Raw genomic sequence first — 13,638 nt, 5'->3', positions numbered from 1 at the left:
GAGAAAAAGAGAAACTATCAAGCACGCAATGACTGTGAAAGATATTATTACGACAGCATGAAGGATGAAAACTTTTTTTCGAATTACTTTTCTCTTTCGTTGTATTTTCGTTGAAATAATTTCGCAAAAAAAAAAAAGAAAAAAAAAATAAAAAAGAACAGAACAGAAAAAAAGAAAAGATTCAAGGATCGCATAAAAGGTATAGAGTATTTTCGAACGAGTAGGAGTGAGCTCTTTGTCGCATTGAAAAGAAATCATAGAGTCGATAAAATAGTACACGCGTGTATGCGTCACGGCATGTACATATAAACGTTTCTCGTCCAACAAGAAATAATAGTCGCGTTATCGTTCGGGAAAGTAATTATCGCGGCCCTTACACGCGACACAAAAGAGAAACACACCGGAGTAAGTCCGGTCTAAACGAAGTTATATCGGAAGTAAGCTCGATTGCCGGATAAAATAAATTACATGGTTAGTTTTGCAAAGGACGAACCGGAACTAACGGTTTGACGCCAAGAAACGCATTAATTTCTTATCTTCGAGAACACTGTTATTACGAGCGTTGAGTTTATTTATCGCGTATCAAATTTATATCGATTCATCTTTTTTTTTTTTTTTTTTTTTTTTTTTTTTAATACCTACAGATACTACTAATTATTATTTATTTATTCATTAATCCAGATTTTGGAGAAAGGAATACGTGGCTGGTTCACGAAATCAACTTTGCATCGTCCCACTTTCCAAGAATATCAGTCGCATTCCAAGCGACAATGGTCTTTTCGGGGTTGTGGAAGGCAAGCTAGGTTGTACTACGGAAAAGAGGGTGGAAAGGAGGGTCACCCTCGACTCCTTTGTCTTCCTTCCTTAATCATTCGCGCAGTAGGATGCGCCAACTTTTACCGTCGCTTCTTTCTTTCTTTCCTTCCATCTCTCTCTCTCTCTCTCTCTCTTATTTTTTTCTCACCGGGCAACCGCCCAAAAAACTTTCGATTCGAAAGAAAAGACGGGAGAAAAAAGGGACGAAAAATTCCCCACTGAATGACCTCTCGTTGGGTGAATATTTTCTTTTTTTTCCTTTACTTTTTCTTGTCTTTCTTTTTCCTTTCTTTTTATATTCCGTTGACTCGATCAAAAAATAGTGCCGCGATAAAGTGTCGGGGCTAACGGAAGTAGCCAATAAATCGGAACAAGTCTAGAACGACACGTTCCTTCTCTCTCGTTCTTTCCCGTAAGATTTAGATCGAGCGAACGCATTTTACGTATGCATGTGGTTGCGGCGACCGCGTACATACCGCATAACGCAGATAAACGCGATTCTCGGCACGAGAACCGCGAGATATCGCATCGGCACGTCGATTTACGAGCGAACTGCACGAACTCTACCCTCCTTTAACACCCACCCCTTATTCTTTCTTCATTTCCCCCATAAATACTTGTTTTCTATTTATACGAAACACCTGAGAAACATATACATATACACACACACACACACACACACACACACACACACATATATATATATATATATATACAACATAGAAAACAAACTCTAAAGGATCAATTCGTAAATTTTTAAGTAGCAATCGTGTCAAAAATAAATTTTATGATATCGAAATAATTGCTGACGCGTTTGCCATATACTCTTTTAAGATCTACCAACGATGTTATCTTTTTATTGGATCGTGCTCTTTTGGCTTCTAATCGTCCTCCTCCTCCTCCTCCTTCTCCTCTCTCATTCTCTCTTCTTTTTTTCCTTCTTCTTCTTTTATTTTCTTTTTTATTCAATAATATGACGTAATTGGAGCGGAAGACGAGACAAGGTCTGCTTTCTTCTCGAGAAAGAAATCAGTGTTAAGGAGAAAAACAAATCGCTCTGAGGTAATGTACCGTCCGTCGTTCCCGTCTAACGGGAAGAGAAAAATAAGCGTGATAATAATACGCAAGCAAAGAAGAGAGAGATAGAGAGAGAGAGGTAGAGGGGGAGAAATGGGATGAGGGACAAGAATGAAAAGAGAGAGGGAGAGAGAGAAAAGGAGGGAGAAATAAGAAAGAAGGAAGGAAGGAAGGGAAGGTAAGACGACGAATGGTAAGGCAAATCGTTCCATTTCCACGAGCTCTCGAAGCTCTCTATTCATCTCGACGCTATCTTCTTTCTTATTCAAAGGAGTAGCTCGACGTCAAATTGGGCCGGCGATTCTAGATCGAGAAAGAAGTAGGTAAAGCCGACTCGAAGACGCCTTCGTGCGCGTAAAGTAATGGACCTTGGCACCTCCTCTCTTCTCTCTCTCTCTCTCTCTCTCTCTCTCTCTCTTTCTTTCTGTTGCTCGCTCGCTCGTGTATACGGGAGAACCATTATTTTTAGATCGCACGCTTGTCACTCGCTTCGAAAGCCGTGGCAAAGCTGGATTATCTACATCGAGCGTTTCCCGAGCGAATGGACGCTGCACGGTCTCGGTCTCGTGAAACCGCATTGCCGAAGGCGGCACCGCATCCATTTTGTTTTTCAAATTTCCCGCTACAGAAAAAAAGAAAAAAAAAAAGAAAGAGGAAGAAGAGATGAAAACCAGGGGAGATAAAAAAAATATAGCAAAAGAAAATATTTACCTATCTATGGGGATAACGCCTTAAAAAATTAATTGTTCGCTATCCATTCAAACGAATACAAACTATTGTTTCATTTCGAACGCTATAGCTATATATATATATATATATTTCGCGATTATAATCCATTTAGAAAATGTAATTTTGAAGTTTCGAACGGGGCATCGCTTGTCGATTTAATATACGGGAAAGCAATATCGATGCGACACGCGTACATCCAATTTAAATCTACGCGCGCGAAATTCCGTCTAGGAGATTCTCGACGAATCTCCTGGAGCAATTTTCAGGGGGATGGAGGGAAGAGGATAAGGAGAAGGAGAAATAGAGGGTGAGAAGAAGGAGAAGCGAATTCGGTCTTTCAGTTTTCGATCGATACCTTCGCACGGACTTCTTCTCGTCTATTCTTTGATTCGTGACAAGCGCTAAAGCATACAAGGGCGTTGTTATATTTGTTCCCTAAAACATCAATTCGCTTCAACTGGATATACCTCCTCCCTCCCTCACTCACTCACTCTCTCTCTCTCTCTCTCTCTCTCTCTCTCTCTCTCTCTCTCTCTCTCTCTCTCTCTTTCTCCTTATCTTTCTCGTTTTCGCAGTAGCCATCTAATAATAGCGTATGGTACAGACCAAAAATAGGCCTGCAGAAGTATGCAACACGCGGTTCAAGAATTTCATCGTCTGCCTCGACCTCGTACGGCCGTTTCCCTGTCCCAAAGGCGATCGTTTCCGCCAACTTCTTATCCGTATCCGGAACGACGTTAATAAATGTATTTCCATCGGGAGATCACGTCTCAGTATGAGAAAAGACGGGCGAGGGAGGGGAAGAGGAAAGAGGAAAAAATATCTCTGAGAAGTCTTCCCTGGACACCACCTTCGATCGTCTCTCCTTAACACTTGGCCGAGCATCGAACTTACGTATTACTCGATTTATACGGAAATTCTTATGCTTATACCTTCGTATATAGCAAACTTTAAATTCGAAAATAATAAAAACCATACTCGTATATTCTATCCACAAATTTTGGGATAATGGGACAAACTTTATTACGACCGTATATTAGGTAGATAGATAGGTATATACCTGTTATAACAACGATCGTACGAGAAACATTGATAACTTAATATTATTAGTTTCGATTTTATCGGGAAATGCATTGAATACATTTTTTTCGTCTCGTCTCGCCTCGATTTTTCGATGAAAAATGTTTATTCGATTGTTCGAACTCGTTTCAAGTATTACTTTCGTTACGATCGGTTATTTAATATATTAGCGATAAACATTGATAAAAATAAATATATTATTTTATTCGATCGCGCTTGGCCATGATGCGGCATTGCGTATACGGTACCTGTCAATTTATTCGTAATGAAGTAAAGCGTAAACAAGATGTATGCGGCGCGTTATAAATAAAATCTCTGCCTCTTTCCGCGAGCGCACGCTTTTATGCGCGCAAAATATTTCCCGTTCGTACCGAACTGGTACCTTCGTGGGAAAAAGTGATAAATTTTGTTTTTCCAAGCAGACCGAGTAGTATTTATGCGCAGGAAACTCCGGTATAAGAGAAGTTGTGTGCGAAGTTCATACCTTCGTACAGGAAGAGTTACCTCTGCTTGTATCGGTCCTACTCGACACAAATTTAAGCAATTACATTCCGTACGATTTTCCATGCGAATTTCATTTCCGGATGTTGATTACGCGTTATTTCGAAAGAGAAAAAAGAAAAAAAAAAAGAAGAAAAAACCATCGGTAGTATTTATAAGCGAAATCGAAGTTTATATAGATCGCCAGGATGCGTCGACGGACGAATCGGAAAAATAAAAATTCCGAAACGATACGAGAGAGAGAGAGAGAGAGAGAGAGAGAGAGAGAGAGAGCTGGTCATAAAGGTAGCAGCTCGAGTGATATATCCAAAAATAATATTACGAACTTGAGGGGAACTTCAAAGGTCATAGGTTACATAGATATATTTATACATACTACGAACGCAATCGTCGGACATGCGATTAAATTAAATAACAAAAAATAAAAGTCGAAGTGTACGTGTATCAGGAGTATAGTTTTTCAAAAGGTCGAAAAATGCATGTTCGATCGATGCACCTCAAATATATCGCGACGAAATGAAAGATTCTACGATTTCCATTTATCTTCTGTTCTGAATCAATATCTATCTATCTATCTATCTATCTATCTATCTATCTATCTACAAGGGCTAAAAAGGTTTGCGATAATAATTCTTCGTATCATTTTTTTTCCCGGCGATACTCAAAAGAACGTTGGGACGAAAACGCGACGCAAAACGTATATAATAAATAAATAAACAATATTTCTCTCTCTCTCTCTCTCTCTCTGCCGTGCGAAGCCTAAAAAGCCGATAGTCGTTCATTGTTTAACACGCTCGTCGCTTCTAAAGGCCTTCTCGAATCGATGATAATTTTAATAAGAGTTAACGCTTTGCGTTCGTCCGTTTAGAAAAAGTATGTAAAAGTTTATATAAGGCGTAAACGTATAGCTATATTTACCTATGTATTACTACTACTACTACTAACTATGGTATATAAGTAGTTACATAAATGGAGAAGGTAGGGAGGAAGGTGGCGGCTTATCGATCGTGCTCGCCTCGGGAATGTCCCCAGGGAGGACGTTACAGGACAGGTGGCTTGCCCTCTCAAGCTCGAATCTGTCCGAGATCCGCCGAGGTGAGCCGAGCACATCGAAAAAGGATGAAAAATAAGAGATCCGATGGCCCACGTGCCGTATTAGAGACAGAGAGAGAGAGAGAGAGAGAGAGAGAGAGAGAGAGAGAGAAAGAGAAAGATCTACGAGAAGGTTTACGGAACGACCTATCAATTATTACCTTCGTCTTTTATCTTTCATTCGATATCTCCCAGCTTATCTCTTCATTTTACATTTCATATATCCTCCTGGAGAAACGAATCAGACGCGTAGACCCGACGCTTTCACTTTGCTCGATCTAATATTTATTGAGAATCGCGAGGGCAAACGGTACGATAAATAACGATCAAGGCTGGAAGATGAGGAAAAAGAGATAGAGAGAGAGAGAGAGAGAGAGAGAGAGACGCGGGGAAAGAGAGAGATGAGATATTTCGTCATTTGAAGGACGACGTACGAATAGGGAGATCTATTTTTAATATTCTCTTTAAAACTCTCTCTCTATCTCTCTCTCTCCTGCAAGGGTCCATCTGGTTTATGCAACGATACGATCGTATAATGCATTTTTCTAAGACAAACACTTCCGTCCGTTCTTCTGAATTATCGCCGATGAATATTACGAATTGAATGGTATATCTACGTGTTCATTTATTTACCTACTTTTCATGAAACTCTTTCGTCGAAATCATCGAAAGCCACTTTAACTTTTTCAATTGGCCTTAATTTGTTTATCAAGAGACTAAAGCCCGGCGACGAGCACCGCGAAACACAACATTCGCAGCGGGCTCCTCAAATCGAATTTTTCCAAGAGAATGAGTGAGTGAGAGAGAGAGAATGAGAGAGAGAGAGAATGAGAGAGAGAGAGAGAGAAAATAAAAAAATTAAAGTCGCACTCTCTCTCTCTCTCTCTCCCTTTCTTTGCCAAAGGAAATAATCAAAGTGATCGAGTTACATGCTTCGCTGTGTACGTAGATTCGGTCACAAAAGAGAAAAGAGAAACCGCTCGGAAAACTAAAAGTGCAACTCGAGTGCACTGGAAAGCATTCGCCCTCGTCTTAACGAGATTCCTCCCTCGTATAATTTAATATTAATCGAAAAAAAAAAAAAAGAAAAAAGAAAGAAAAAAGGACGAGGGGAAAGAAAGTGTACACCTGCGAATCGATCTCCCTGCTGTAGGCGAGAAATAGGACAGAAGGATCTAATCTCTATGGCACGATTGTTATATCCTATTCTCCTCACGAAATAATTATCACGAATTAACGAGGACGCTAATCGATAGGCCGAAACTTGAAACTACGAACGAACGATAGAACGTACGTACGTACGTACATACGTTAGACGACTTTATCACAACCGGATCTCGTTAATTGTAAACAATTGATTTTTTACGTCTCGATCGAGTATTATCATCGTACGTGGAAGCTACACGTGGAAAATTTTAAACGATTCTATCCGTCGTGATTCCGTCGTAGCTTATACTTATCACTCAAGCACAAGCAAAAAAGAAAAAAAAAGAAAGAGAGAGAGAGAGAGAGAGAGAGAGAGAGAGAGAGAGAAAGAGAAATAGAAGAAGAAAGAAGGAAAAGGAAAAAAAATGGGCGACGTAACGAGGTCGTTGAGAGAAGTTTTTTGTGAAAGAAAAGCAAAAAAGAAAAAGTCGTTAGGTAAAATGGCTGGATAAAATATCGTAGAGAATTAAAAATGAAATGGTAGTATTTGAATCGTTCCTTACTCTTTGTAAATACATCAAACAAAAGGAATGTCGTTCGATTCAGATAGAGGAATGTTCGCAACACGTGCTACACACCGACGAGTCAGCGAACCATACCATGCGATTTGACACAATTCTACATTGTAAGTTGACAAGTCGAACACTTGGCTTTGTGCTAAACTTATTAGATGATCAATGTATCGCGCTTACACAGATCTTACGTAAATACGTACACTACGTATATATGTATAATATATATATATATATATATATATATATATATATATATATATATATATCGTATCATCTAAAACGAATGAACGAACGTACGTAAGTAAATTATTTTACGAAAAAGTATAACAAAATAAAAATAATAAGAAAAAGAAATAAACGAATTACCCCTTGTTCGTTCGAAAGATCCCTTGGAACGTAAAACGAGAGGCCCGAAAGAGATAAGCAATCGTCGACGTTTACGATCTCTAAAGACGCCCTTTTCTCATCTCTTCTGTTCCTCCGCACCTCGCTTTAGCGTTTTACTCCCGTAATTCGCATAGTATCTTCTACAAAGAGAGAGAGAGAGAGAGAGAGAGAGAGAGAGAGAGAGAAAGGAAGAACGTAAGGACAGCTCCTTTCGCAGCTTCCGCGTACCGATGGGAAAACGCGTTAACTCGCGTCTGCTTTCGAAACTTAATTGCCACTCAAAGTTGAGAGAGAGAGAGAGAGAGAGAGAGAGAGAAAGAGAAAGAGAGATGATAGAGGGTAGAAGGAAATAAAGAGAAGGGTAGAAGATAAGGAGAGAACGTGTAACGTACGAAGCGAAGACAATATAAAAAAAATAAAAAAATAAAAAAAAAAATACAAGAGAAAAAAAGAAAAAGAGAAATAATAAGCGACGGAGACAAAGTTCTTCCGCAAGTCGTTAGTCTCCGTACATTTTTCTTTCTCTTTCCATTCCTCCCAACTATTTCCCCGGCTATTTTCTTTCTAATTAACATTCATCCATCCATTCATCTGTATTTTTAGTTCCTACTTTTCTTTTCCCTTCGTAAAACTCGATTTTCTTCGACGATCGAGAGAAAGAAAGAAAGAGAGAGAGAGAGACAGAGAGAGAGAGAGAGAGAACAGATAAATCCGTAATAAACTCGTTTTCCCTCGTAGTCGTATTATTACATGCCATATTGTCGGCCCTCGTATTCTCTCCCCACCCCTAGCCATCTCATCCAAAGGAACATCCTTTCGTATAGACCGCAAAAGAATGGCGACGACCAAGTCGAAATTCGCAAGGACGATACAAATTGCACGTACCAAAGTTCATGAACGAAACGTATAGGATTCTTAACGTTTTCCATGATCTATTTATCTAAATGATTTTCGATTTATATGTGTTACCTATTTACATAGCATACGTACAGAGTTAGATATAACCAAAAGTATAAGTTAAGCATTAAGCAATCCGCTTATGTTACATATCGATGGATAGAAAAAAAGAGAATAAAAGAAGGTCGGTTGGTCGATCATGAAAGAAGGTTTATGGGAGATGGGGGGACCTGAGGTCGGGCGGGGCGTGGGGTATCGATACGAGGCGCAACTTCGTAACGGGAATTCGTATTTCCCTGGTGGCTTCTTTATAAGAGCCAATATTTATCTCCGTTCTTTAATGCCAGCGCCAAACGTTGCCAAAATCAACATTCGAATTGGTTTGGTCGCGAGCCGGCTCTACAATCTCGCTAGATTCGTTCCTACGTCGTAATCGAAGAAATTTCAGTGAGGCTACCTGAGAGAAAGACAGAGAGAGAGAGAAAGAGAGAACGATATGAAAATTATTAAAAAAAGTAAAAAACTTCTACGAAGGTATCGGGTTTAGATAAAGTTCTACGATTTTAAAATTAAAAACGAAAGACGGACTTAGCCGGAAATAATTTTCATCGTTGGATGTAAGATTATTATTTATGAAAAACAAGTCATCGATCTTCCTCTATGTTCTCCGTTCATTCCTTTTTTATTTCCTTTTTCTTCTATTTTTCTTTCTTTTTTTTTTCTTTTTTTTTCCGTAGAAATCGAACAGATCTTCCGCATGGACGAAGCGAAAGATTAAAAAAACCGATCGTCGATCGATCCTAGCCCGACGAAGGACGAGTTGCCTTTATCAGTAAAAGTAAAATGTCGAACGACGCCGACTTGAATTATCGAGGATAACGTGAGCGCAGTAAGCGACGAACGTCGCCAAGTTGCCCGCGACTTTTCCATATCGCCGATAATAAAACTACGCACGACCCCGTGCAATACATATGTAGTACCTACCTACCAACCTACCAACCTATCTACCTACCCTATCTACCTCCTCCCCTCTCCCACACGGTCATATCGGCTAGGCATAAAGGAGGAAGAAAAAAGGTGGCTCCGATGAGATGAGTATAAAATAGAGTAAATTAAACGGAAAAAAGGTGTGAAGGACGACGACGAAGGGAAGAGATAGATAGATAGATAAAGAGAGAGAGAGAGAGAGAGAGAGAGAGAGAGAGAGAGAGAGAGAGAGAGAGAGAGAGAGAGAGAGAGCATGATTGGAGCATTCAAGGTACGAAGTGTGGCGTTATGCTCTGGCGAGCGCACACGAAGGCTGCGAGCGAGATCAGAGGGGTAAAAAAAGGGTGAGCGCCGGTTATGGCGGCGGTGAGGAGGGGAGTGCGACAGAAAGTGAGGATAGCGCCGGAGGGAAAAAATGAGAAAACGAGAGAGAGAGAGAGAGAGAGAGAGAGAATCAAAGATCTTTCGGGCTATTGAAAAAGAAAATCCAATTGTAAATGTTAAAGGTATATATCGTATATAAACATAATAGAAATATATACGCGTTAATTATATTATAATTTTCTTTCTATATATAAAGATAATATTCATCATTATTCGTTTGCTTTTAATCAAACTTCGATTGGTACGAAGCGTCGTATATTAAACTACGTTAGTCAAACGAATAAACGAATAAATAAGAGAGGAAAAAAAAAAAAAAAAAAAAAAAGAAAGAAGAAAAAGCGGAGAAAGTAAGATCGATAAGTAATTACTCGACGAGGAATATGCGTAAAGTGGCTCTATATATCGATTCGTCGTTGCAAAGATCCGCCGCCGGATCGTTCGAATGCGTTCTCATTGGCGTCGACGGGGTTCCCCCTACCAACCCCCCTCTTTCGATCGACGATTGGTACGAGAAGCGCTTAGGATACGAAACGCAATAGTTACAGTGGTAACTAACGAAGGAGAGGACGAGGAGGAGGAGGAGGAGGAGTACCACCGAGGTCGGTAACGGCATCGTCGAGTTAGTAGCAGGCGCCCCGAACGTTTTATATATAGCGTTGGAGCGCCTACGGGAGCCGTGACGCTTAAATATAGATAGACGAGAAATAAGACAAGGCGCGGGGAAGTCGCTTTAACTTACGCGAACAGAGACCCGATCGGTACAGAGACGCAGAAAAAGAGAGAGAGAGAGAGAGAGAGAGTAGAGAACCTGCTGCTTTCGGTGGAGGAAAGGGGGCAGCTGCGGCGAGAAAGATGTACACACTCAGGCATATGCGGAAAAGAGAAAGAGAGAGAGAGAGAGGCGACGGAGTACGGTCATGGCCGACGCGACGCGGCGCGTCGTCGTCGTTGTCGTCGTCGTCGTCGTCGTCGTCGTCGTCGTCGTCGTCGTCGTCGTCTGCTGCTGCTAGGCACGTACCGTCGCAAGGCGATGCCCGCTCTCTTTATCTACGACGCGTTGCTTCGAATGAATAAACGTCGTCGATTTATCAAACGTGAAACATTTCAAAATGTTTTTTCCTCTCTCTTTTTCTCTTATACCTATATATATATATATATAAGTTGTTTTCTTCTCACACACTCTCTCTCTCTCTCTCTCTCTTTTTTATACGCAGGATCAAACGAACAGAATGTTTCGTATTCTCGATTGCAACGAGTATTATAGATAGATTATCTACGGATTAAGGAGAGCAAACGATCTCTCCGTTTATCCGTGGTAGCGGAGATAAGCGGCGATCGATCGATCCTACACACCGGCGAACGTTCGAAGGGTGTAACTCTTTATACCGACGATCCCCTACCTACTTTCCTCGGGGGAGGAGATATGGATGGATCATAAAGAATAAAAAAAAAAAATAAAAAAAATAGAAAAAGAAAAGAAAAATAAAGGAAGAAAGTAAAAGAAACGAAGGAGAGGGCACTTACTTGCCGAGTTCCTCCTTGAGATCATAGTTGTCACTAAACCGCGTGCAGGCGGCTGGGGCAGCCATGCCGAGCGCGTTAATCCTGTATAGGTGTGTATGTGTGTGTGTGTGTGTCTGTTAATCAGTTGGGCACGCCGGTGGATCCAAGTGTACGATAGCCAGCACTGCTCGGCTGTGTCACACTAACCGCACACACGACGACGACGACGACGACGACGACGGCGGCGACGACGACGGCGGCGGTAGCGGCGGTGGTGGTGGTGGTGGTGGTGGCGGCGGCGTAGACGGCAACGGCAACGGCGACGGCAACGACGTCAACGACGACAACAGCAACGACAACGACGAGAAACGACGAAGGCGACGGCGAACGACGGCAACGGCGGCGACACGACGACGACGATGATGACGACGACGACGACGACGACGGCGGCGACGGCGGTGGTGGTGGCGAACGACGGCGGTGAGACCGTCGACGCTAGGGGAAACTTCGCAGGTCAAATTCGATCGATAGAGGGGAATCGCCGTGGCGCTGGCAGAATAGCGCTCGTTCGCACGCCCGTTCGCTCCTTCCTTCCTTCCTTCTTTCCTTCGTTCGTTCGTTTATTCGTTCATTTATTCGTTCGTTTATTCGTTTATTTATTCGTTCGTTTATTCGTTCGTTCGATCGTTCGTTCGTTCGTTCGTTTGTTCGTTCGTTCGTTCGTTCGTTCGTTCGTTTCCTTCTAATTCGTTAGTTTGCCCCTACGGTTGGCAAGCTTCCTCTCTCTTTCTTTCACGACAGGGTTGGTTGGGCGGAAAGACTTTACCACTCAGGGGTGGCGCCTTTGCTTCTCCGCTTCTTCCCTCTCTTTCTCCTTCCCCCTCTATCACTCTTTATCCCCTCTCTCCGTTCGCAACAGCAATGACGATAATTATTGAGAGACAAGGAGAACGTTTACCACGGCAAGGACGACGACGACGACGACGACGATAACGAAGACGACGACGACGACAACGACAGTGACGATGATATTCGACAACGACGAAAACGACGACGTTGGAGAATAACGACGTGCCGAGAGCGATTATTATTATTATTATTATTATTGTTATTATTATTATTTTGCGGTGCTCTCAGGAGAGAGGGTTGAAAGGGCGAACGTGCCGAGCGAATAATAATCTCTGCGATGCACCGTACGACGACTACAATCTCGTCCGACGCATCCGCGCTCTCGGCCGGCAGATCGTCGACTGACTCGCGTAGTACTCCTTCTCCCCTCCCTTGCAATCGAACAGCAACCAGGCGGTCCTTTAGTCTTTGGCCGCCACTACTGCCTCGCGTTACCGTCGGTAATGGCGATGACCACGCGTATATCTCTCTCTCTCTCTCTCTCTGTCGTTGCTATTCTCGCGTCGAATCCCCACAAATCGCGTTGATAATGCGCAAACGAACGATGCTTCCTGATCATTGTAAATGAACGTCGACGTGGATCTACATTTAGCCAACAATCGTTTAAAAATCTTAACATGGGTTAGATTTAAACGTTCAAAATGAATATTTTCAATGAAATTTACCTTTCCTATTATAATGATTAATTAAACGACGTGGACTAACGAAAGATGAGTTAATTAATCGTCGTCTTTCGGCAAAATTTTTCTCGAAATTCAAAATTGTTCTTTCCGCGATACTTATTACGCGCCAACGACAACTTTCATATTTTTCCTGATTTCCCGCGTCTTGAATATCGCGCGAGGTAAAATTGTTTTTGCACGAACCGACGATATCGAATATCGTACGAAACGACGAAAACCGATGCAATCAAGGCCGAGAACGAAGTAACATATGGAACGTGACATGTGAAAAATAACAATGTTGGAAAGGAATCGATATTTTTATATTTTACTATTTTTATAAATTATTTTTAATATTTTGTAATTATTATTCACTACGTTTCCTCTTTTATTCGTTCTTATTTCAAATCGATCCTTTTTCTCCGTGGAGAATTCGTGCTAGAAAGAAAAACCGATTCGAAATATAAATCTAACATAACCTCTAAAGCTCTGAAAATATGGATTAAGCGATACTAAAAGTATCATTGAAATAGTAAAATTTAACTTTATGACTATAATAACTTTTATTGATCACCTATACATCCCTTCTTCTGTGTGTGTGTGTGTGTGTGTATGTGTGCGTGTAATCAAACGGTTCGCATTAGAAGTAACAAACATCCTTTAGCAGTCCCTTTCACGAAATATTAGCAAACGCATGTTTCATTTTAATTTCTCATAGCATGCAAGTTTTTATTCGCAAGTTTGAACGATTCTAACGATTTTAAATCAAGGATGAGTGATTACAAACTCCATAAGTAATTTAAATAACAAAGATAAAATATGTTTATGCGTATAATGATAAATATCGATTGTGCACATATGGTAATATCTGTTTCTAAAAATCATATTTTTTT

General features: G+C 41.1%; 1 protein-coding gene across 18 annotated transcripts in view; it reads right to left on the bottom strand.

Moving 5' to 3' along the window:
• CaMKII (Calcium/calmodulin-dependent protein kinase II) overlaps window positions 1-12,439 on the bottom strand; it is a 64,702-nt gene extending 52,263 nt beyond the window's left edge. For 8 of the 18 annotated variants that reach the window (XM_035875269.2, XM_085664433.1, XM_035875272.2 and 5 more), the window contains exon 1: window positions 11,196-12,438. In XM_035875269.2, coding sequence (XP_035731162.2) covers window positions 11,196-11,260 — 65 coding nt within the window. In that variant the 5' untranslated portion in view covers window positions 11,261-12,438. Of the gene's footprint in view, window positions 1-11,195 lie in introns of all 18 variants that reach the window. The other 10 variants (XM_085664429.1, XM_035875264.2, XM_035875266.2 and 7 more) reach the window with 4 other exon arrangements.
• Between the last annotated feature and the right edge of the window lie 1,199 nt (window positions 12,440-13,638).

This window comes from Vespa mandarinia, unplaced genomic scaffold (assembly GCF_050613455.1).
Source record: "Vespa mandarinia isolate Hongniang unplaced genomic scaffold, ASM5061345v1 scaffold_58, whole genome shotgun sequence".
NCBI classification, from domain to species: domain Eukaryota; kingdom Metazoa; phylum Arthropoda; class Insecta; order Hymenoptera; family Vespidae; genus Vespa; species Vespa mandarinia.
This window is presented reverse-complemented; position numbering and strand designations above follow the sequence as displayed.